Source organism: Marmota marmota, unplaced genomic scaffold (assembly GCF_001458135.2).
Source record: "Marmota marmota marmota unplaced genomic scaffold, marMar, whole genome shotgun sequence".
NCBI classification, from domain to species: Eukaryota; Metazoa; Chordata; class Mammalia; order Rodentia; family Sciuridae; genus Marmota; species Marmota marmota.
In genome coordinates, this window is record NW_026000057.1 from 36177856 (window position 1) to 36204279 (window position 26424).

At 35.6% G+C, this 26424-nt stretch overlaps 1 protein-coding gene across 7 annotated transcripts in view; it reads left to right on the forward strand.

Moving 5' to 3' along the window:
- Aimp1 (aminoacyl tRNA synthetase complex interacting multifunctional protein 1) overlaps window positions 1-25743 on the forward strand; it is a 37405-nt gene extending 11662 nt beyond the window's left edge. For all 7 annotated transcript variants that reach the window (XM_048813695.1, XM_048813698.1, XM_048813699.1 and 4 more), the window contains 5 exons: window positions 79-192; window positions 1915-2079; window positions 5542-5753; window positions 18149-18317; window positions 25509-25743. In XM_048813695.1, the coding sequence (XP_048669652.1) occupies window positions 79-192; window positions 1915-2079; window positions 5542-5753; window positions 18149-18317; window positions 25509-25675 (827 nt within the window). In that variant the 3' untranslated portion in view covers window positions 25676-25743. The remainder of the gene's footprint in view (window positions 1-78; window positions 193-1914; window positions 2080-5541; window positions 5754-18148; window positions 18318-25508) is intronic.
- The last annotated feature ends 681 nt before the right edge of the window (window positions 25744-26424 follow it).

Here is a 26424-nt window from a genome sequence, read left to right on the forward strand (position 1 = left end):
CTAACTATGCTCTTTTCAAATAGCATGCTAAAGAAAACTTTGAAAAAAAACATTTTAACTGAACTTCCTTGATCTTAGTTTTGCAGGCAACATTGAGAGAAGAGAAGAAACTTCGAGTTGAAAATGCTAAACTAAAGAAAGAAATTGAAGAACTGAAACTAGAGCTGATTCAAGCAGAAATTCAAAATGGAGGTGATTAACTGTAGAAATGATAGATGGGTTTGATTTGTAATAAATCAAAAAAGTAGTTTGAATTAAGGTGCTAAATTCAGTTTAATGGTTAAATATGAAGTAGGAATCCACATTACTAAAGAAAGCAGTATCATCCAAAATACTTAAATGCCTCAGATAAATGGTGTGAATATTGACCAGAATCTAGGCCATATAGAATCCCTCAAGAGATCGCATTTTTCTGTGTTATATATAATGGTGCTGGGGATTGAACTCAGGGGCACTTGACCACTGAACCACTTCTCCATCCCTGTTTTGTATTTTATTTAGAGACAGGGTTTCACTGACCGAGTTGCTTAGGGCCTCACTAAGTTGTTGAGGCTGGCTTTGAACTCAGGATCCTTCTGCCTCAGCCTCCCCAGCCACTGGGATTACAGGCATGCACTACCACACCTGGCCTCAGCCAATACCAATCATTTCTATGTTAGAAGACACCACATTACTTCTTTACAATTCAGTACTAAAAAGCAACTTTTTAAAGAAAAAAGTTCTTAAGCAATGTTTTGAGATGTTAAAAATACTTTAAGCCAGGCCTGGTGGTTCATGCCTATAACCCCAGAGGCTCAAGAGGCTGAGGCAGGAGAATCACAAGTTCAAAGCCAGCCTCAGCAATGGCAAGGCGCTAAGCCACTCAGTGAGATCCTGTCTCTAAATAAAACACAAAATGGGGCTGGGAATGTGGCTCAGTAGCCCAGTGCCCCTGAGTTTAGTACCCTCCCCCATCCTCTTACCCCACCCCCACACCTGCCAAAAAAAAAAAACCCTTCCCAGCTGGGCATGATGGCATATGCCTATAACCCTAGCTACTAAAGAAGCTGAGACAGGAATCACAAGTTCAAGGACGGTCTCAGCAATTTAGAGGATTTTTCAAAATAAAAAAGGACAAGAATATAGATTGGTGGTAGAATGAATGCCCCTGGTGGGTTCAATGCCCAGTACTGCAAAAACAAATTTTAAAAATCACCTTTCCATTTGTTTATTGTAAAAGAAAAGCTAAATTTAAAACTTGCCATCTTGCTAGATGTTAAGAATGCACTCCTTAGAAACAGACTGCCTGGATACACATTCTTATTCCTGTATCACTGTGTGATGGGTCATTTCTTAACTTTTGGATAATGGGATTTAGCATATGTAAAGCGGTAACATGAAGAGATTCTATTTCGTAGGGAACTTCATGTGAAGCATTTTGAAAGATTTTTTAGGACACAATATGTCTGTGACAAATACTATTATTGTTACCTGACATTTTCTTACTTTAATATTTAGTAATCAAATGGAAATTATACATTTATTGTTATCTCAGTAATGGTTAAAATAATTTTAATCTCTTGATAATGTTTCTACTTTCTCAAATAATAGATATTTTGATAGTCATACACTGAATTTTTCTTTTGTAAAAAGTTCCTATTTGTGATTCACAATTCCCTTTTTGTTTTTGATTTTTGTTGTTTTTATTTTTTAAATTTTCAGCTGTAGATGGATACAGTACCTTTATTTTATTTTATTATTATTATTTTGTGTGTTTGTGTGTGTGTGTGTTCACGCGCGCGCGCTGAGGATCAAACCCAGTGCCTTCCATATGTGAGGCAAGCACTCTACCACTGAGCTACAACCTCACCCCAATTCCCTGGTTTTTATCTTGTTGATTTAATATAAATTATGTTATCTCTTTTATTTTATCAGTGAAGCAAATACCATTTCCATCTGGTACCACACTGCAAGCTAATTCCATGATTTCTGAAAATGTGATACAGTCTTCACCAATAACAACTATATCTTCTGATACTAAAGAACAGATAAAAGGAGGAGGGGAAGAAAAGAAGGTGAAAGAGAAAATTGAAAAAAAAGGTATTTTGACCATTAATCTATTTGACTCTTGGCTAGTTATCAAATAATGTTAACATTTTTAATAATAATTACAATAGTTTCAAAACAAAGCTCAAACTTTTATATGACTTTGAGTAAAATTAGTAGTGCGATAATATTGGAACATGGAAACTGAGTCCTAAAGATATAAAGTTAGAGATGAAGGGTAGGAACCCATACATAGCTTGGTGTGACTAAATTTTGGTGTGCGTTCAGGACTTACTTAAAAAAAAAAAAAATCACAGGTAGAAAGTATAGAACAAATTAAGATTAGAAACGAATGTCCATTTGAAGCAAACCATCTGAACTAAGGTATTAGGGGTACTAAGTTTTCAGGAGCATATAAAAAGTGACATGGTAATTAGGTCACATCCAAGTATGCAACTACACTTAAAATCTTGCAGTCGACACTTTTTTAGAGAGAGAGAGAATTTTTTAATATTTATTTTTCAGTTTTTTCGGTGAACACAACATCTTTATTTTATTTTTAAGTGTGGTGCTGAGGATTGAATCCAGCGCCCCGCGCATGCCAGGCAAGCGGATTAACGCTTGAGCCACATCCCCAGCCCCTATAGTCAATCCTTTTTTTCAATCACCGAATATATCTAGAACACAGCTCCATTCTTTAATTTTGATAGGTAGTATAATATTTCATCTGAACTAATATTAAAGCCTCTTTGCCTTGCTGCTGAAAGTATTTTTCTAAACATAAATCTGACTTCCTTTTAACTACTCTTCTTTACTTCTTACTAGATTTTATTTCACCAGATTTTTTATTTGCGTGCCTGTCATTATACATATACTCGTTTACAGTTTTTTTTTTTTTTTTTTTAAACAAATAGCTAAGGGACTTGTGAACTAATCTAAGCCAATTTAGTATTCAGTACCTGTATTTTCCTTTTGGCATACATCAATAGTCTATGTTAGAAGTAAGTAGGAGCTCTACATCTTTTACAACTTCACCTCTAGATGAAATGTTGCAATGAAGCAAATCAGCCTAATTCTTTTACATTATAACATGAATTAAGAAGTAGACACAGAATAATATATCCAGTTCTTATATGTTTTGTGAAGTCCATACTCTGTTCTTTAAGGATGATGCAGTGTTTTTCTAAAGATAGGATTAAATAGTCTTCTAATCACATGTGGCTACAAAGGGGAAGGAAAAAACAAGACCAAATGGAGCTCTAAGTTTAGAATACTTCAAATCAATGGAATTTTCAATGGTGATGGAAATGCTGTACCTACATTGTCCAACATGATAGGCAAAGTGGACATGTGACTTTCTAATATTTAAAATGTGGTTAGTGTGACTAAAGAACTGAATTTCTAGTTTTAAGTGTTTTGAATTTAAATGTGAACAACCATATGTGACTGGCAGCTATTATCTTGGACAGTGCTGGTTATGAAAGTTAGTTCTGTAAGTTTAGCTAGTAGGATTGCCACATTCCAATATTTGTGCTCATACAAGGGCAATAGTGCCTATACATTTTTTACCAGAATACTACATACATCTCTTGAGCATTTTGTCAATGAAACATTTTGAAATTTCTTATGATATCTTAAAACCCTTGTGGTATATAGTTTAATGTTTGTAATAACTGCTGGAATATGGATTACTGATGAAGATATTTCCAATGCCTATGAAACAAAGTTTAAAATGGTTTATGGATAGATATACTATACTGCATTACTGCAGTATTTTAATGTTAAATGTATACATCTTATCACAATGCTAATTATTAGGTTTTTTGATGCATTTTTAAAATAATTCTGTGTATTTCTGTATTATTTTTACCATTACAAAAATTTTTGCTAATTTGTTATATAGAAATGGTGGGATTTTTTTTTTTTAAGTTTCCTAACAAAATTATAGTCCTATCTCCTATTTCATAAACTACCTTTGTAGAAATTGTCCATGTCTTTTCACAGAATCTACAATTCCTGTTTCATGCAGAATTATGTTCTTTATTCTTCTGTATTTCTTTATGTATGTGACATTTATCACATAATCATTACACAGTAGTACCCCATTACCCATAGGGAGTACATTTCAAGACCATCAGTGGATTTCTAAAACTGAAAATAGTATAGAACTTTATTCTGTTTTTTTTTTTTTTTCCCTACACTTATGATAAACTTTAATTTATAAATTAGGCACAGTAAGAGAACTATAACTTATAAGAAAATGGGAAATTATAGCAATATTTTTAGATAAAATTGCCAACGTCAATACCATTGCACTTTAGACCTATTAATAGATAATATGGGAGTTATTTGAAAACAAGCACTACAATACCTCAGTAGACAGATAACAAAGACAGGTACTAAGTGAGTAATAGGTAAAATATATAGCATGGATATACTGAGCAAATGAATGATTCACCCTCTATGCAAGGTGGGGTGAGGTGGTGAGTGCCTTGACAGCATAGGCCATTTACCTTACTATTTCAAATGCTTTAGTACTATATTTATTGTTTTAATAAATGCTTGTTGAAATATTAAACAAAGGCATAGTTGAGGATGAATGATTCCAAGCAACAGTAGCTTGTCTCTACCCTGCAAGTTAGAAGGTAAATAACTTTTTATTTGTATTTTACATTCTTCTTAACAAAAGCTAATTATAGACTTAAAAACTGCCTATAGGCTTAAAACCTTCGCCGATTGCATTTTGACTCTGGTTAAAGTAATCATACGTGAATAATTTAAATTTTCAACATACCAATAAAAATAGGATTATTAAAGCATAATCAGAATTAAATATAATATCAGATAGTTGTTCTGCATAAACTTAAAGTCCTCATAAGTTTAGAGGAAAATCATAAGAAATAAAGAAATTCACAGTATATTTATTCTTCTATATAATTGACAAGATAAACATTTTATCAGTGAAATTGTATTTTACTATAGTTTATTTTACATTTGTCTACTAATATTGATTTTTCTAAATAAAGTATTTTTCACCTTTCAAAAGCTCCCGTAAAAATTTTTGAGGGATTTTCTATAACCCTGTTTTAGGGAAAGGCAAACTTTTTCTATAGAAGTCCACATAGTAAATATGTTAGGCTTTAGAGGCCACAAAGTCTATCACAACTACTCAACTCTGCCTTAGTGCAAATACTCTGTAGCCAAAATATAAATGAGTAAATATGGGTTGTATTCCAGTAAAACTTTATTTATAAATATAGACAGCATGCAGGTTAGTGCAATGAGCTCTAGTTGGCTAAACTCTCCTCTGTGTCTTTAACTTGAAATATAGGCAGTTCTTCAGAGAAATAGCTAAAATAGTGGTCATGATTTTATGACTTTATAATTCTTCACTTTGTAAGAAATAAAAGATAAATATTCTTTTCTTTTTCCTTTTTAAGCTCATCAGTATTGACACTGTAGATTTTTCATAGTGTATTTTTGGTTTATGTCTTGTTATTTACCCATTCTTTTTAGGAGAGAAGAAGGAGAAAAAACAACAATCATTAGCAGGAAGTGTTGACTCTAAGCCAGTAGATGTTTCCCGTCTGGATCTTCGAATTGGTTGCATCATTACTGCCAAAAAACACCCTGATGCAGATTCTTTGTATGTAGAAGAAGTAGATGTTGGAGAAACAGCCCCAAGAACAGTTGTCAGTGGCCTGGTGAATCATGTTCCTCTTGAACAGGTAATCTGTACAACTGAATTACCATTTCTTATATGTGTCATTTTTATTCCCTCTTTCTCAGTGTCCTTCCATTATAATTTTATATCTGATGGTCATATAACATGATACCAATATTGATTAATCCAAATGATTCAAATGTGATAAATTCCGCAGAATGTATAAAACCACAAAAAAATTGACAAGCATCTATTAATTAAGATAGAATTTATGAGCTGGATTACATGCCTGTAATCCAGGAAACTTGGGAGACTGAGGCGGGAAGATTGCAAGTTCAATCCAGTCTCAGTGACTTAGTGAGCCCTTGTCTGAGCAAATCAAAAGGGCTGGAGATGTGGCTTCATCCATTAAAGGAATCCATTAAATTTTCAAATGAGTCTCCATGATCCCCTCTCCTTTTTTTTTAAATCCTCGAGTATTTACTGCGTTATAAGGAAATTATAGTTGTCCTTTCACTTTTAGATTTGTGCTTTCTAGTTTTATAAGTGACTTACGAGATCAAAAAATGATTCCATTATGGAATAATGATGAAAATATTGATGAGGATTTCTGTTGTTTTTAAAGTTCTTAATATGTAATCTTTTTACACATGCTATTTTATTTGCTATCATGTACAATTCTCTATTTAGGGAATGCAGTCAACTTGTGCACATAAGCATGTGCTCACTCATTTGACTCCAAGGCTGAAGTGTCCTTAATATCTATATGGGTCACCTTTCCTGTTCACCATTCAAGATGGGGCATAGTCAGTCTTGAGGCTTCTGTCTGCAGGACATGGGCAGAAATTAGTGCCTGGAGCAGGGACCCCAATCACAAGGAATTCAGAATGAAAAATTGCAGGTGGGTTCTTGGCCCTCTCTCATAGAAAACAATGTGGAACAGTTTGAAGAGAGAAAGAGGAGGGGGGAATCTTTCAGATAGGATAACCTTAAGCATGGGGAATTCTCTCTCTTCAGAGAGCAAAATTTATCTAACTATTCTTAAAACTATCATTAAACAAAGAGGAAAGTCTGTCAAGTGAGCTCAGCTTGCCCAGTTCCTAGAAGTGATTAAGGAAGTTTGTCCTTGGTTCCCTGAAAAAGAATCTCTTGATTTGCATATTTGGGAAAGACTTTGCGAAGAAATGCCTGCTGGTTGTATTTCAGACTGTACCTGAGAGCTCAAGTGAAAATGTAGAAAGAATGTGGACTTTGATAGAGACATGCTTGTATTCAGATCAAGATAGTGAAGTGTGGACTGCTGAGGAATTGATTGCTAACCTCAGAAAAACCATTAGGAGTTTCAGAGGCAGTCAGCAGGCCTGCCTGCCTTGCAGGACTTCCTTATATGCTGAGAATGCAGACTGGGAAAGGGCAGGAGATCTTGGCCTGGAGGCAGAGCCTGAGCCCACTCAGAAGAAGAGACACCAGAGAATGAAGAATGGGAATGGAAGACAGAGGAGGACTCTGAGTCTGAGGGGGATGTACCTCCAGAGCTTTGTAATTTGAATATGAATCTTCCTGCTCCAGTAATTCACCCAGTCCCTCAGGGGACATTAAAGGTCAAGGTCCCTAAACAACTAGATCCACAGTATCCAGGGCAGCAGAGAGCTCTTGTGCCTGTCCCTTTTAAAATGGTGAAAGAGTTAAAGTCCGCTTGCTCCACTTATGGACCGAACTCACCATTTGTACAAAGCTTGATAGAATCCCTGTGTAATGAGGCCCTGCCACCTAGTGATTGTCTCTTGCTGGATAAAACCTGCCTTTCTGGGTTTGAATATTTGTTATGGAAATCTAATTGGACAAATTTTTGCTCCAAGCAGGCAGAGATTAATAGAAAGCATGGAATTAACATTACTTTAGATATGCTAACTGTAATAGGACATTCACTGATTTGGGGCAAGAATTAAATTGTGATTTGCATACTTATGCACAGATAAGTGTGTGTGCAAGAAAGGCATGGAGAGAGTTACCTACTAAGGGAGAGAAAACCTTGAATTTTAGCCAAATTCTGCAGAGACCAGATGAAAGTTTCTCTGACTTTGTGGTGCGTTTATATCAAGCAGCAAACCAAATGATTAGTGATCCCAGTACCTCTGAGATTTTTTAGTTAAACATCTGGCTTTTGAAAAATGCTAATAAAGTTTGCCAAAAGGTAATCAAACAATATAAGAGGATATCAGACTACATCCGTCTCTGTTCTCATATTGGACCAGCATACACGCAAGGTGTAGCAATGGCGTCTGCCATAAAACAAGTTTTTCAACCTCCTTTAAAGGAGGTCAGTTCTAAGAGGCGATGTTTTAATTGTGGCAGAAAGGGACCCTTGGCTAGAGATTGTAAACTGCCCCAAGGACAAATAAATGTGCCAGGAGTTTGTCCACAGTGCCTTAGAGGATGCCATTGGGTGCAGGAATGTCGCTCCCAAAGAGGCATAAATGAGCCACTTCTTCCTATGCAGCAGGGAAACTGGAGGCAGTACGGAGCCCCAGCCCCACCAAATGATGAGATCATCATGTTTCTTTCCGGAGCAGTCATTAGCAATGGCTCAACAATCACTCTCTCTAGCCCAGCCTCCTTATGAGTAGGCCTAGTCTCGCAGGACATTTTCCACTTGGCAACAAGGAGTCTGGGCCTCTACCCGACCTCAGAATTCATACTGACTCCAGATTGGGTCCACAAATCATCCTTAGGGGAATTTATGGACCTCTACAACCAGATGCCATAGGTTTAATATTGGGTTAGAGACATTTAACTCCAGAAGGAATTCAGGTCCTACTATCAGATATTCTTGACGTAAATTTTAATGGAGAGGTTAAAGCTGTTGCTCAAACAAATTCCATTATCCAGAGGATACCATAGCACAACTTGTGTTTTGCCTGATTATTCTGCAGAGGAGGCTTTATCAAACAGATCCCAGGAATGTCAGATTTCCACAGATAGAGCATACGGGGCTCAATTAATTATGCAAGAGCACCCTCTATTGGATCTTAAAATTAATTGCAAAATTTTCAAGGGAATTATTGATACTGGATCAGATGTTTCTGTGATTTCTACCAAAATTTGACCGTGCAAGTGGGCCTTACACAAAGCATCTGCTAATTTAGAAGGCATTGTCAAATTTCTTAGCCTGCTCAAAGTGCTCTGTAACATCGGAGGGAAGATAAAGATGGCAATATGGGACTCTTAGCCTTATGTCCTTGATACTTTGCCAGTAAACTTATGGGTGCAAAATATTTTGAGCAGCCTGGGAGTCTTGTTGATAACCCTCATTCTATGGTGACATCCCAAATGCCTAATCAAAGATCTATCTCCAGTAAAGATTGAGAATGAATCTACAAGAAAGATATTCACCTATGCCTCAGTCCTGTCAGCAAAGACAATATGGGTTAATTAATACATCTAATTAGCCTTTTTAATGGGGGGCATTGATCTCTTCCCTGGCTCAGAAAACAGCAGAAAAATTAATAAGCTGTCTGATAATCCTGTCTAGGTTGATCAGTGGCTTCTTACAGGGGAACAACTTCAAGCTGGTCGTATTGAGCCTACTCTTAACCCTTGGAACACTCCAGTATTTGTAGTTAAAAAAAAAAAAAAAGCAAATGGAGATTGTTATAAGGTCTCAGAGCCATTAGTTGAACTATGGAATCAATGGGGATTTATAATCTGGGCTTCCCTCTCCTATAGCTTGATTATCAATTAATAGTAATAGATTTAAAAGATTGTTTTTTCACTATACCATTACATCCAGGTGATTGTAAGAGATTTGCTTTTAACATCCCAGCTATAAATTTCAAGGAACTGGTAAAGAGATTTTGCCGAAAGTCTTACCTCAAAGTATGGTCAATAGCCCCACATTATGTCAGACATTTTTAGCAAAAGCCATTGTTCTAATATGAGAACAATCCCCTGATGCATATATAATCCATTATATGGATGATATTCTTTTGGCTCATGCTAATTCAGATATGCTTTTAAAATTTTTTGATCAATTAGAAACCTCACTTATTGCAATGGGTTTATGCATAGCACCTGAGAAGGTGCAAAGAAGCCTTCTCCTTTTCAATGTTTGGACAACTTAATTGAAGAATGCATCATTCATCTGCAAAACCTACAGATCAGAGCTGATGATTTACATACTCTTAATGACTTTCAGAAATTACTGGGTGATATTAACTGACTGTGGCTAAGTTTAACATTATCCCTTGCAGATTTGAGTACTTTATTTCAAATTTTACAGAGGGATCCTTCTCCAACATCTCACCAACTTACAGCAGAGGCAAGGGCTGCCTTGACAAAAGTTGAAACTGATATTAAGACTGCACAGCTTACTAGGATTAATCCACAAGAACCTATATATTTATTAACATTTCCCACTATTCATACCTCTTCAGGAACATTCTGGCAGTAATTGAGAGTTACTGAATGGTTTCACCTAGCTCACTGCCCTCAAAAGTTTTTAACTCCATTTCACAATTTTGTTATTCAGTTAGTCATTAAAGGTAGGACACAAGACTTAGAATTGTTTGGGTCAGAGCCTTCTATTATTGTAACCCCTTTTACACCCAACAACATAGTTGGCATTGCTAATCTTCCAATATTTGGCAAGTAGGTTTTGCGAATTTTCCTGGTCAAGTAGAAAGTCATTACCCTCATGATAAGGTTGTTCAGTTTGCTCTTGTAACTTTGTTTATTTTTCTAAAAACTGTACATGCTTAGCCAATAGCCAGAGTAGTGACAGTGTTTATGAGTGGCTCAAGCTCAGGAAAGGCAGGTTTCTATAGCCATGCTCATACTGAGATAATACAGACATATACTTCTGCACAACAAGCAAAGCTTCAAGCTCTTCATTTGTGTTTTACTTCATTTTATTAATGGGCCATCACTATTTATAGTGATAGTTCATGTACTCTTATTTTTATGTGGTGCTGAGGATCGAACCCAGTGCCTCACGCATGCTAGGTAAACATTCTTCCACTGAGCCACAACCCCAGCCCCGTAGTTCATATACTCTTGAGGTTACTGAACATATTGAAACAGCTACTATTGGAAGTACACCATGAAAAGAGTTACTTCATTTGTTCTATACTTTATAAGGCAGTTCAAATGCATCAATATCCTTGTTTCATTGGTCATATTCCCGTCTTCCAGGTCCTTTGGCATCAGGTAAAGATTGACCATCTTGTTAATGTTTGCCCACAAATGTCTTTATACAATTGTGCACAAGCTATGGTCAGCTGACCCCAGTACAATAAGCCCTAGGAGATTGCCTATTTACATTCCTGTCCCACCCTAATAGATCATCCGACCCCAATACAATGAACCCCAGGAATTACCCTCTTGTCCCATTCTCAACAGAGCCTTTATAACCCAGACCCTTGCTTCATCCTGCCTCCATTTTCTGTCTCACAAATGAGCCTTGCCAGGTGTTCAACCCATTGACTCCACTGCTGAATACTGAATAAAGAAAAGCTTGCTGCTCTGAGGTTTGCTTCCCAGTTACCCGCCTTTATCGTGTGTGAGTCATTTGTGGTAACATTTGGTTCCCTGACTAGGAACTGGAGTAAGGTGAAATTGACCCTTTCCCTATCCCCTGCCAAACCCTTCCCTTTCCCTTAAGTTGAATGACCAATGGGACCTGGGAAGTGACTGTCAAGCAACCAGCACCCCCAAGGATCTCTGAGGTTGGGGGAATCCCCAGCCATGACTCCTGCAGCTACAGCTGAACCTCTTAACTGACTGCATTTTCCCCACCCCGTAAAACAGCTGAATCTCTTAACTGACTGCATTTCCCCCACCCCGTAGAACATAGGTCCTTACACTCTCTGCTGTTCACTTTATTTGGAAAAAATTTGGTACGTGAAACAGGAAAGACTGAAAGCAACTGAAGGTGTCTAGCTGGGGCAACTCCCTAGTGTTGCACAAAGGCTTTGAGTCTAAAACCTGACCCCAACAGCCCTTAGGAGTACCAAATATCAGCCACTGTATGGGAGAAGTTTGGTATGAGAGACAAATGTGAAGGTCTTGGGTCTGAAATCTGACTCTGGAAGATATACCAGATATCAACCATCTACTAAACTTTTTACACTTAATACAATATGGAGAGTAAAAGGATTTGTACTAAACACTTTGTTGACATTAAAGGAGGCCTTCTTCTACTCCCCGGCCCCCCACCTTCCTGTCCCTTGCATACCTTTCAAGCCTCTGGATCAGGCCCCTCCTTGCCATTTTGTTTCTGCATCCCTCACTAGCCTTCTCATCTCTCTGAAGAGGTAAGAACCTGTTCCTCCAGTTTCTACCAGTTGATACCCCTGCGTTTTGTCTAACTGGGACCCCCAAGGGCCCCTCACCATCAAGATTAGGGTAATGATGTTTCTCCAGTCCCCAGTGGGAAAATTCCAGTCTGGGACTGGCACACTAGTAACATAAGAGTGCAGTGTGTTTGTTAAAAGCATCTGGTTAGTTTGCAAAGTTAATATGCTAACTGTTAAATATAACATCAAGTACTCTTTTTGAATTCCATAGGGTGATATGCTTGAACATTGTTTATAATTTCATGAATTGGTAAACAAGCAAATGCAATACTATATACACAGGGTCAACAGATAGGAAAGAGAAATTAGAAAGTTCTAGGTATGGAAATATATTTAGTGGAAAAAAACGATTCTGAATAAGAAAGTCTTTGTGTGATGAAATAAACAACTGAGGGTCTGTGTAAGTAAACGGCAAAAGTTGAAAAGGTGGAATAATCAGTTAAAGCTATTTAGGGTTTTCCCCTAAGGTCAGATACTAATGTTCTTATATCTTTGTTAACCTGACAAGGAATTGAGATCTATACAACACTGGTACACAACAACAACCATTATTTTCAAGCATTACAGTCTTAACTTTTCCTTTAAAAGCTAAACTTGGTTCATATAAAAACATCAGTATAGCATACTAAATATGTTCATATCTCCCACATATATAAGTCTTTAAAGCAGGAGGGTTAAAAACATTTTTACCAAACGATGTTTTCCAAACATCATTGTAATGGTAATTTTAGACTTATAAGAATAGCAAATTTAATTGGGTATTATTGTCATGTTCTGTAACTAAAGCTTACTTTACTTTTTACACTGGGGTAAAAATGTAAATGTATTTCTAAAAGATGAGAGTCTCATCTGTTTAAAGGTTTATATTGTGAAACATGAAAGCATTTTTTCACTTTTCCACACAAAAGGAAAGTTAAATACTCTCTTAGCCTTTCTTTAATTCATATTTTAAATGTAATATTATACTGTGTTAGCTATCCATATAGACTCAAGTGACAGTGTATGTAAACTTTGTAAAATGATATTTAAGAGGCAAAAATCAGCTTCAGAATTAGAACACTGTGCCTAAAATTTGACAGGAGCCCCACTTTACCTGAGATAAGACTCTGCTTCCCACCTTACTGCATGTTAGAATGGCTCCAAAATAAGCCAGACTTCAGCTCATTTAAAGATGTATTCAAAAGATTCATTTTTGTTGTAAAGATCATTGTGATCTCAGAGGATATAATGTATAACTCAGCCAAAATTCAAGATAGGTATTATACAAACTGAATATATTTTTTACTCTTGTTAATTTCATTTTGTATTTTCCTTGTAAAACTCTGTAACTAGCTGTTGCCTATTAATGTTTTTCAGAAATACTGCTTCAAGAACAAACAACCTGGGTTAGTCTGAGTTAATACACCATCAGGTAGAGAGGATATAAGGCTAACTTCCAGTATTAATGAAGGCTCCAATTAAATATAAAGGGTAAAGAATAAAAAAAATAAGACTAATTTATAGACATTAAAGTTTAAAGCCCAGTACTCTTAACTTTAAGACTGGTGAGACTGGTTTGCTAGATATTTAAGACCAAGGCCAAATAAACAAGGGGGCCAAGAAAACCAGTATTTGGCTCCTGGTCCCTAAGTCAGCCTGAATCCAGGGAATGGGGGAACTTTTTTTTTTTTTTTTTTTTAAGAGAGAGAGAATTTTTAATATTTCATATTTTAGTTTTCGGCAGACACAACATCTTTGTTGGTATATGGTGCTGAGGATCGAACCCGGGCCACATGCATGCCAGGGGAGCGCCCTACCGCTTGAGCCACATCCCCAGCCCAATGGGGGAGCTTTTTAAGGAGCTTAGCAACTCTGGGCCACATGACCTCCTGATCAGGGAGATTAATGAGATCACTGGAGAACAGAAAGCCAATTAGTGCACCTGCTGAAAAGAGGAGTGTCATTGGAGAAAGGAGACCCCTGATGCTTCCAGGGGAAGCCACCTCATCAAGGAGACCCTACCTAGCAGATTGCACTAAAGGAGCTAAGAAGTTACTCTCCAGTTCTCCAAAAGTGACCCCTCTGGGAACTCTGCTGCTGACTCTTAACAACACATAGGAACAAGGTCAATTTGACCAGCTTGGTCTTGAACACCTAGCAAAAACAGTTATAATCAAAATACAGCCATACATGGGCATTTAAAAAGACAAGACAATTCTTTTAATAGAACTCAAGATGTATACTTGTGACAGCCCCACAGCCCAGATGCCCCCCCAAATTCTGAAGCTTTTCCCTCTGCAAGGCTCATAATTATCCCTGTCTACTAAAATTAGATTGACCTCTGTACCTTAATCTCCCTTACTCCTCAAAATTATAATTTACCTCACAAGCAAAGACTACCCATTCTAATAACAGCACACACCAGATGTAGGAGAGCCCCCAAATTATTCCTTTACTCATAGGGCTAAAAACATTCATTGGGATAGGCATAGGAGCAGCAGGATTAGAACCCTCTATTCACTGTAAAAATCCTCAGCACGGATTATTGCAGATATCCAACAGATCACTGATTTCATACTGACTTTACGAAATCAATTGGACTCCCTGGTATCTGTCATCCTATAAAATCAGTCAGGGAAGAATGCTGTTTCTATGTAAACCAGTTGGGGATTGGAAGAGATAAGGTTAAATGGCTTCAGAGCCACCTGAAATATGGAGAATATATTTAACTCAGGAGCCTTTTTGAATTGGAAATGGTAATTTTTAATATAAGTTTAAAAATGTTGCACATCTTCATATTTCCTTTCATAAGGAATTCCATCTCACAGCATGTATATTAAATTCCTCTGTTTTATTGTCTGGACAATACTCAAGTACAATATAATGCCTCACAAAATTTGTGTTATGTTTTACGTGAGAACTGTATGCTACAACAATGTGTCGAACTATATGGCAAAATTCAGGACAAACTGTTATGATTCCCAAAAAGCCAGTAGCCACCTGGCTCCTTGTAAAACTGTTGAATGTTTTCTCTGATGGCTGAGATAATTGCTTCCACAGCTACTTTCAGGAATTTCAAAAGAATTTTACTGAGACAGGAAATTTTAAGTGTAATCCACAACTAAAGGATTCTATTATATGGCTAGGGAGAACAAGTACAAGATTTCCAATGGGCCCAGAGATATCGTGTGTTGTTAACATTAACCCAATTTTGTGTTACTAGAATTCCTTATAATGATACTGAGATTCAATGGCAAAGTGTAAGTAATTGCCTAATGGACTTGATCCTTTTTATAATATTTCTTTGGATGTGTTGAAATTACAGTCTCAGAGTCTGGCCATGGTTGATGCAAAGGTACCCGCTTTTAACAGTGAAGTAATTTGGGACCATTTATCTGAAGTAATCTCTTCCCTAAAACCTTTTAAATAATTTCCTATACACGTAGCTAAATTATTAGCTACAACTATACTGTTAATCTTATCTCTGTTCTTGTTTTACATAGTGTATCAAGCAGGATGGAAGCAATTAAAATAGCAGGAAAATGTTGTTTCAAGGAATCATTTCTTAGGGAGGTGACCTGCCCAACCCAAGCTGCCTCCCACAACACATCTCCTCCTGCACCCATCACCTGACTTTTCGAAGGAGGACTTCACTCCCAACAATATCGAGTGTCCTCCCACTTGCACACTAGACAAGTGTCCTACCGCTGAGATATATGCCCAGTCCTTCATTTTTACTATTCTCATGGATTATGCACTATCTGCCCACCTAGAAGCAAAGCTATATCAACATCTATCTAAGCCATTAAGACCCTAATAGTAATTCGAAGCTTGAGCCCTTTTTTTTTTTTTAATCATAGAATTTGGAAGTAAATTTGCATATAACATTTGTTTATAAAGCCACTTTCACCCAAGAATACATCTTTTTTTTTTCCAACAACAATAGTCTTTTTTGTCCCTTGTACTTTAAGCTTTTGAAATAATTTAAAGAACTGCATTCCTTATTTTTGCTGGTTGAGGAAAGAATTAAGATACTTCAATATTTGAAGATTAAGGAAATTTGTAGTCATTTCTATGACTGATTATAGAAGTAACCCTAATATTAATTGCATAAAGCTCTGATTGTTGAAATGTTTGTCTTTAAGGAGGAAATCTTGCCTAATATTGGAAATGACCAAGTGGTTAGGGAGCAAGATGTGCATGTGTAACTGAGTACATTTATTTTGGTGCTAATGCAAAGATAAATGCTTTACGTGCATGTTATGATTTTTTTAATCAAAATTTTGTTATTTATTTGACAGATAATTTCTGAATTAATATGAAGAAATGACATCACTCATATATACACTAGTTAAATTTTTTTTTTCATGTCATCACCAAGTAGAAGAGTTTCTGATCTTTTCAACAAAAGTACCATATCATTGAAAGACTGCCTCAAACTCAGTTTACTTAGGTTTTTAATCAAGAAACCTAGAGCTGCCAATCACAGCTTCTAACTAGCATGAGATGACCAGGTTAAATCCTTATGAGTGAAAAATAACTTTTAAGTTGTGGCCTATCCATTCCAACCAAGGGGATCTGCTGGCCTCAGTCTGGTCATTACTGATCTTAGGTCCACAAGCTGAATTTCATCCTCACAGCACACAAACAAAATGAGTAATATGTACATACAAAGTATCATAAAATACACATTCATGTACATTCAAGGGGAATAATGCCTAATTCCAATGGGTATACAATGCAGCAAAGGGCACAGAAACAGATACCATTTACTAATCCACAAGACAGTGGAGGAATGAAATGTTTTGTGGCCTGGAAACGAGTGGAGGCTTTGTACACCAGGTGGCATCTTGGCCAGACCAGGAACATGAGTGGATATTGACACATGTGGGGAGGGATCTTTAGGGCTGGAGAGGACAAAACAATCCAAGACAGCCACAGATCCACTGACTATTGAGAAGACAGTGGAGTATTTGTACTAACTGAAGAGATGTAATCTAAGAGATGCATAAAATAGAAAACAAGGAGCCCTAGGGAACTTGGAGGGCTTTTTGTGCTGCACATTGATGTTCTCCAGCACCTGCTGCCAATGCCTCGGCTTTGTGAAATAATTCTGTACCAGCGTGTTTTCCCACCGCAGTTCATTCCTTATTTCTGAGACATTTCTTTGATAACTTGCTCTGGTTTCTGGACAGACAACTGCAATCTTTTTTTTGTAGGGGAAAATAAAAATCTGTCTTGCAATATCCAGAAACTTCTGGATATACTGATTAACACCAGTTTAAATTTCTTTCTGATCGGTACCATTGACATCATTCTGACCCACAAGAGAAGCAAAGCAAGCCTGGAATGAGGATTCCAACTGGTCCACTAAGGTGCTGCTAGAAGTTTGCGCTTCAGGCACTGCCTGAAGAAGCAAGACCTGGTCCCAGCAGGGGTGGTGGGGGTCTGGCAGCTGCCTGGAGAACCCTCATGTTTGGGATCTATGATTAGTCCTTTGAGAATCCTTTAATTTTTTTTTTCAAAAAAACATGAGGATCAACTTTATACATTTATACATATGTTTATGCTACTAGGTATTTGACTGAAAGACCTCTGCTTTTTTACCCATAATACATTGTTAGTTTGTAGGTTTTTTGTTTTGTTTTGTTTTGTTTTGTTTTTGAGAGAGAGAATTTTAATATTTATTTTTTAGTTTTCGGCGGATACAACATCTTTGTTTGTATGTGGTGCTGAGGATCGAACCCGGGCCGCACGCATGCCAGGCGAGCGCGCTACCACTTGAACCACATCCCCAGCCCCAAGTTCGTAGGTTTTGGGGGGTTTTTTTTATGTTTATGCAAGGCTTCCTAATAACAAGATTTGAGACACACAGAGACAAAGATACATCCACAAAAGTAAGGTATTTACTTTTAAAAAAATATTTTTTTAATCAGCGATGGACCTTTATTTTATTTATTTATTTAGATGTGGTGCTGAGAATCGAGCCCAGTGCCTCACACATACCAGGCAAGTGCTGTACCACTGAGCCACAACCCCTGATATTTAATAGGTACCTTAGAGTATTCTAGATATTGTTATTCTAAATTTATGTACATCTTTTGTCACCGATTTATGTTTCACACAGATGCAAAATCGGATGGTGATTTTACTTTGTAACCTGAAACCTGCAAAGATGAGGGGAGTACTATCTCAAGCAATGGTGATGTGTGCTAGTTCACCAGAGAAAGTTGAAATTTTGGATCCTCCTAATGGATCTGTTCCGGGAGACAGAATTACTTTTGATCCTTTCCCTGGTAAGTATTTACTGATAATTAAAATAGTTTGGGAATCAGTTTTCAAGTGATGTTTATAATATTTGGAGTTAAAATCAGCCTCATATATGAATCATAAGGCTTAGAATTAAATGATCATTATTAAATGTTATTGAGTGAGATGTTGAGCAAAACCATATAACCATCCTCCGCTCCATGAAGACACACATCATATAAAACACAACACAGGAATTTCATCCTAGGTAAATACTAATATTAATGCCTATGTAGCAAAAGGGTATGACATAAAGAACAAATTAATATCCTACAAAATCATTTAAGCTGTAGACTGCCTTAGACTACAACATAAAAAAACAAAGAGATGGAAAGTTCAGGCATGGGGGAAAGATATCTAACTCAAAATTCATCTGACTTACTTGCATGTTCTTTTACTTGACTTCAGAGTATAGAGAAAATCTAAATTAAAATTCAATTATTTAATAATCTAAAAGAAAGTTTCATTTTATATTGTTCATTTTCTCCTATGGAAATGTTCCTGAGACAAATGAAACTTCAAATGTGTGAGAACATTTCTTCAAATAGGTCTTTGAAGCAGAAGAGAAAGAATGGTTGGCAGATGTTAACTGTTTGACAAAATATTAGAATGTGAAGAAGTTTTAACATTGAAATAGTTTGAAAATATGGATTATTTTCCTTAAAATTCACCTCCCCTCCTAATGAAATGTAGACTATCTAAAAAAGTATTTTTTTACAAGTCCCTATGATTGAATGCATAAGTTGATTGAATGCATAAGTATGTCTTGAACCTTGGTAGATAAGAACATAATGGCTTAAGTTCTAAGAACCTTTTTTTGAGAAAAATCCCTGTCTGAATGATTTCTCAAAGAAACCGATAGTTTTATATTCTAAGAGCATATGATCACCACTATTCCCACACAATCCAAACACTTCCCCAATCTTTTACTTTGGGCCAAACTCTCACATTTATATTTAATTAACCTAAAGTTCAGTTTAAAAGTCTGACTAAATTTGAATAGAATGAGAATCAATTTTTTTCTTTTAAGAATTAGAATGCATTGAAAAAAAAACAAAAATAAGTGAATCCTAATTTACCTTTCCAGATTAATATTTGCCTTACTTTTTATTAAAGTAAAATTTGGAAACTGAAGGCCGGTGAAACTTGGTTAAGGTTTTAGAGTTAGCCAAGAATCAAGCCATAGATGTGACCAGATCTCTAATACTGTAGTATTTTTGTCTGTTCATTGTTGCTTCCTGTTAATTAATATGAACTATTTAATTAATAAAGGCTTGTGGTTCTTTCACTATAATAACTCTCATTCACTTATAAAGCTAAAGGAAAAATATTTGAGCATTTCAAATTAGTTTTTATTATATGAATGTTACTGTTGAATAAAGTGAAGTATTTTCTTGAGTTAACCTATGACTCAGCATAAGAAATACTTATAGCTCAGCACAGTTTCTTGCCTTTACTATATTCTTGAATCTTTCAATCCGTTTAGCCATTTATAAGATATATTTCATTGTTCCACAGACTAGTATTTCTTTCCAGTTCTCCTTTATGCCTTAAGCATTTGAATATATGGGGAAGGTTCTTACTTATAATGTGAAACAAAAGATAACCTAGTTTTAAAACAATGCATGAGATCTAACACTTATCTGAGTTGAATGGTATCAAATAATTGATAAAATTTGAGACATGAGTTCTGTGAGTACTCCTTAGATTCCATACCAAATACTGCTTCTATAGCAGTAAATCTGAAAAGAAATAACAGTTTGATATTGTACAACAAAGAGTTGATCTTACAGTGTTTATTCTGTTTTCTTTCCTGGAAAAAAACATGATTTATCAGTGCTTTATTTCTTAGCATCTGTTTTACATTATAAAGCTTAAGGTGCCTGCTGGTACCCTTTGATAGTACTTTGAGATGCTTAGTGTCTGAAGATTGACATTTTATTATGTTTATTAAGTGTGTTAAAAAAATTACAGTTTGGGTTCAGGCCTTTGAACTGCTGTTTGGCCTTGAAAAATGTTTAACACTTTCCTATTTTTTTCCAAATAGAAAGCCAAAAAAACTCATAGCATTTAGAAGACACCAAATAATATGTTTATAACAACAGCTAAAACCTTTCCCACCAACCCAACACTTTTTAAATTCTTAAATGTGGAAAGCTATAAATTTTAGTGTTTAAATATGTTAATTGGTCCCAAAAGCCCCAAGCAGAAATAACCTGAAATCAATACTACACTAAGAGCAGCTCTTTCTGAAAATTAGTTCATGGTCTAATAAATGAGAATTTACATTAGGACATTTTAACTTCCAAGGTCATATTTATTTCCATAGATATTGAATCTTACTTATAATATAAATTAACATTTTATCACAAAGCATAGGCTTTAGCTTTTAAATAGATTTATTTTTAGATAAAGACAAAATTCTTTCTCTCTAAAATCCATTTCAGAAAGATTTCTTTCCCACTATTCCCCTACTATTCTTCCAAAACTGCTCTAGTTTAGATCACCAGTTTCTCCCTGAAGCTAAGTGACTAGTTCTTAATCCTTCCTGCTTTACTGGCTAACCTTCTCATCCCCTTTGCTGATTTTTTTTTTTTTCCCCTCACTTCTCTTAACTCTACCTGTTAGGAGTGCCTCAGGCCCTGGTCCTTCTCCTTCTCTATTTCTTTCTATGCTCTTCCCCTAGTGACTTTGTCCAGTCACTTATATACTATCCTAATGAACTTATTCATTTGACATGTCCCAAGATGGAAAAATTCACATGTCTTTGCTCTCTAGAATTCCCCCTTTCCGTGATATTTCCCTCTCATTGATGGCAGTTCCATTCTCCCGGTTGCTTAACTGCTTTTCTCATACCCTACCTGTGTGTTCACAGGAGTAGCACTTTTAAGAACTTTTGCTTTGCATTTACTACTTGACGGTTTGGCACAAGAAGCCTAGCTTTGGACCTGTCTCAGCATACCTTCCTCACTGAGCCTAATCATTGTTAGTTTTTTGTTTTTTTTTTTTTTTGCACCAGGAACTGAACCCAGAGATATTAAACCACTGAGCCACATCCCCAGCCCTATTTTGTATTTTATTTAGAGACAGGGTCTCACTGAGTTGCATAGCACCATTGCTGAGGTTGGCTTTAAACTCAGGATTTTCCTGTCTCAGCCGCTCCAGCAGCTGGGATTATAGGCATGTACTACTATGCCAGCCATTGTTAGCTTTTGATTTTGAGTGAAAAATTGATGACGTTTAGTTTGAATACTTAGAGGGTATTGAAGAGTTGTTATTTGGCCCAATTTCATTACTGTTGTTTCTCAGGAAATAGGAAGGGCTGAGAAATGAGATGGAGACTTGGTGAGGAGTTGGGGGAAGCAGGTGAGGACACACACATGTATCAGTTGTTTGCTGTCTTATATGGACATGGTTTGTGATGCCCCAAAACAACTATGATAGCAACATCAAAGGTCACTGATCACAGATATAGTAATCATGTATATATTGAAAAATATGTGAAATAATAATTTTTAAAAATTGGATTTTTGTGAGAATTACCAAAATGCAACACAGACACAAAGTGAGCATTCGCTTTTGGGAAAATGGTACTGCCAGACTTGTTTGAGGCAAAGTTATCACAAACCTTCAATTTGTAAAAAAAATTCTACAAACCTTTGTAAAACAAAGCACAATAAAACAGGGTATGATGGTAATAATAGTTCATCTATTTTTTTTCTTTTTCATGTTTAATGCATTATAATGTTATGTTAAAACATGACTGTGGGGTTCATTTTCACATCATAAATGCATATACCATAGCTTACCCAGTACTCCCCTATTTCCTCCCCTCCTCCCTGTCCTGTTTTCTATTGATCTTCCTTCTGTTTTTTTAAATTGGTACATTATAGTTATATATATATAGGAATGTGTTGTGATTTGTTCATACATGCACATAGCATAATTTGGTCAACTTCATTCCCCAGTTCTTCTTCATTCTTTCCCTTCCTTTCTCCCTTTTGATTCCCTACTTCTACTCAGCCTGTCTCCCTTTTAATTTTGTGAGAGGCCCTTTTCTTATTCCTCCCCCCAACACCAGCTTCCTCATGACAGACAACATAAAATTGTAAGGTAATTTGAATCTTCAAAATTTTCTTTTTTCCCATATAGTCAAAAGTAAGTGAGCTTTCAGATTATAAAATGTGGGGTATTATCTACTGTTTAAATTAGCTTAAATCAGTGAAAGTGATAGCCTTCTGGCATTAATAATAGACACTTACCTAACACTTCTTAGTTTACTAAGCCCCTTTGTCTCATCTAATGATTTATTAAAATAGAAAAGTACCTTCATAGCAGTCAGGTGTTGAATCTCCTGAGTTAAAAGTAATAGTCAAGTTTGGGGTTATCCTTTATTAGTTTCTAAATAAAGTTTATTTTTAGTTCACATCTTTGTTGTTTGAAAATTATTGAAGACTTGTGAGGTTTAAAGCTTTCATATCTTGGCCCTGCATGTGCTTCATGACCTGGGAAGCTTTCTAAACCTTAGCTTTTTTTTCACCTATAATGAGTTTTTAACAATATAATTGTCTCATGTGGATTTTGTGAGCTTTAACTTTGGAAATTTATCTCCCTTTCTACTCTTAGCCAATGCTGTAGTTTTTCAAGCTCTTAGCTGTAGCTTTTGTGCCTCTGTTTCTTCAGCTATAGTATGATGGTGATTAATATTACTTAGATGTATACTGAAAGGATTAAATGAGTAAATAGATACTGCAGTACCAGAACCTCTTAAGCACTATATACATATTATGTTATTATGAATGTGGTTATGGGTACACAGTAATATTTTTCTAGATATGAGAAGTTTATAATTTTGTGCTACACCATAGCTTTTTTTTTTATATATTTTTTTAGTTGTAGATGGACATAATACCTTTATTTATTTGTTTATTTTTATGTGGTACTGGGGATCTAACCCAGTGTCTCACACATACTAGGCAAGCTCTCTACCCCTAAGCCACAACCCCAGCCCTACACCATAGCTTTTTGTAGTTGGGGCTTTTTGTCTGCATTCAGCAAGAATTTATTCATATAATTTATATTCTTAATAAGAAGTTTATACATGCGTCTGGGACACCTTGTTTAGTGAACTCACCAGTTTGACAACATCTTTCGGAGAAGGGGTACAAATCTGAATCAGTGCTCCGGCCTCCATGAACAGTGTCTTTGCCTCTAGTTTTTGGTATTCTGGAATGCCCATTTCCCCACATGATTTATTCCCAAGATTAAGCTTTTAGACTAAAGAATTATTTACAAACAATAAATAAAAATCTCGTAGATATCAGGTAAAGTATAATTGCACTTTATTGGATATTTTTTCTTATTCTGTTCATTACTTAGAGTCTGTTGTTCAATCAAATGATCTTAGAGCGGGAAAGAAAACTCCTCATCTAGTCAGTCATTCAGTTTTATTTCACTGCATCTTCTTCTACTGTAGACTTTATTTAGATGATTTCTATCATTGGAAAACCTGGATATTAGAGGGCAGTTTTGAAAGTTCTTGCCAGTTTTCCCAGCTCTAAAGAGCTATTAAAGAACAAAATCACCATGGCCAACCAATTTAATCCATTTTATTTTTCCTCTGCATGTATGACCAAAAGATAAACACTAAATCAGAACATGGGATATAGGTAGTTCTGGTAATTAAAAGATAAAAGTAATTTTAAAAGAGTCCTACTTGGAAGTTACTGGGGAAAGATTCAGAAGGCATATATTTATTACCTCAAGGAAAATCTTTGAATATATTATTAATGCTTAATTAAAAGATAAATTATTTTCTTCATTGTTTCTTAAAATGATTCTTCATTCCAAATATTTTTGAACATTTCCAGCTACTGTCCACTTTACTGTCATTACACAGAAGAATTGTTTGATATATTACTTTCCTTTAAGCCTAGACTAGATATACTGTACTACTTGTCTTCTGTTGATTGCAGAGTTTAGAGTGAGTTGTTATAAATAGAAGGAATAAGGGGATTGCTCTCATGTAAGAAGTTAACTTGTTTCATTTTGAAAGCGTAATCTATGTTTTAGAAACAGTTATTTTACGCTTTACCAGTAAAAATGTTAGTTTATGCTATACTAACAGAATATGGGCTTTGATGTCAAATGCTGGCTTCACTTTGTGTGACATTAAGCAACTTTTCTATCCTTTAGTTTTTTTATATTTAAAATTAGAATCAGGGGCTGGGGATGTGGCATGCTCGTCTGGCATGCTCAGGGCGCTGGGTTCGATCCTCAGCACCACATAAAAATAAAATAAAGATGTTGTGTCCACCGAAAACTGAAAAATAAATATTAAAAAAATTCTCCCCCCCCCCCCCTAAAATAAAATAAAATTAGAATCAGGGTTGTAATGTAAATTTCAGATAACAATATATTTTCCTACTGTTTGGAAAATACTGGTCCTGTGTCTACTACTCCTTTCTGTATCTTTCCATTTTACCAAGGGTAGTAGATGAAAACCAAATCAGTTATTATATTTAGTTACATTATCCCAATGCTCAAGCCATTCTTCAGTATTGATAAGAAATCTTTAAGCGCTAGAACAGATATCTAGTCATTCATTTTGTATGTTAATGTGTACAGTAATGCATTAGCTGCTTCTGCTAAGTATAAAAATATAACACATCACAATATACTCTGTTCATATTTTTCTTTATACATTATGATTATTGAGTATCTTATATTTTTCTTTTAATAATTTGGAGAATGAATTCACTGAGCTATATTACCTGTAAAAATACATAACAGTATAATATATCTTTAATGTTCATAAGGAAATGTTAATCAGTTTTGTCTAGGAAGGCTGAAGCAGGAGGATCACAAGTTCAAAGCCAGCCTCAGCAACTTAGCAAGTCCCTAAGCAACTCAGTGAGACCCTGTCTCTCAAAAACTGCTGGTGATGTGGATCAGTAGTAAAACATCCCTGAGTTCAATCCCTAGTACCCAAAACAAAAAAGAATATAAACTGCTAACATCATAAAAATGTGTTCAAGTTTTGATTAGACCTAAAGATCAGAAAGTGCTGCCAAGATAATTCATTGAAATCTCACTAGACATTTCTTGAAGACTTCTGTATATTTGTTAGGTAGGTTGCTTGTTTATTTATTTATTTTTGGTTTTCTCCTCCCCAACAGGAGAGCCTGACAAGGAGCTAAATCCTAAGAAGAAGATTTGGGAGCAGATCCAGCCTGACCTGTACACTAATGATGAGGGTGTGGCCACATACAAAGGAGCTCCCTTTGAGGTGAAAGGGAAGGGAGTATGTAGGGCTCAAACCATGACCAACAGTGGAATCAAATAAAGTGCTTCCATGATGAAGAACATTGGAGAAACTATAATAATAATAAAAAGGAATATATTTGCAACTTACACCTAAAATGTGACTGCCTTGTTTTTGGTTGTCTCTCTGTTAAACTTAACTAACCTTACCTGGTGTGTGTGTGTAAAAATACTACATCTTACCTTTGGTTTTGATCCTTGATAATGAGGAGGGGAAGTTGCCTATGTTTGTGATCATTTATATTTTTAGTGAAGATGTTGGTTAGCTTATTTTTTTTTATACATTAGATAACTTGATTAATATTTAGTTCCTTATTTGTAGGTATGTGATGCATGAAATTTCAAACCTGTAGAATTTCAGTATATTATGAACCTGTATTATTAAATGTCCTGTAAAAAAAAAGACATTGGAATCTGTAAAAGTTATTGACTAGTGATATTATAACACTGAAATGACCAAATGTTGATTCTAAAAGTCAAACATCATAAAAACCAGGGGACAAGGCATTTGAACATTTTGCAATTTGCTGCCAAAGTAATCCTCATTTATAATACTTAATATAACTTTTTTTAAAAACTGAAAATTTTAACAGTGTATTGAACTTTTTCTTTCCACATGATAACATTAGTAATAATTTTTTTCAGAATACTTAATATTCATATATTTTGTTTTTTATATGCCATAATATTGTCTATATTAAAAGGAATTATAGATCAAAACTTAACATATATAGTATGGTGTCAAATACCTATTTTCACTTACCTTACAAA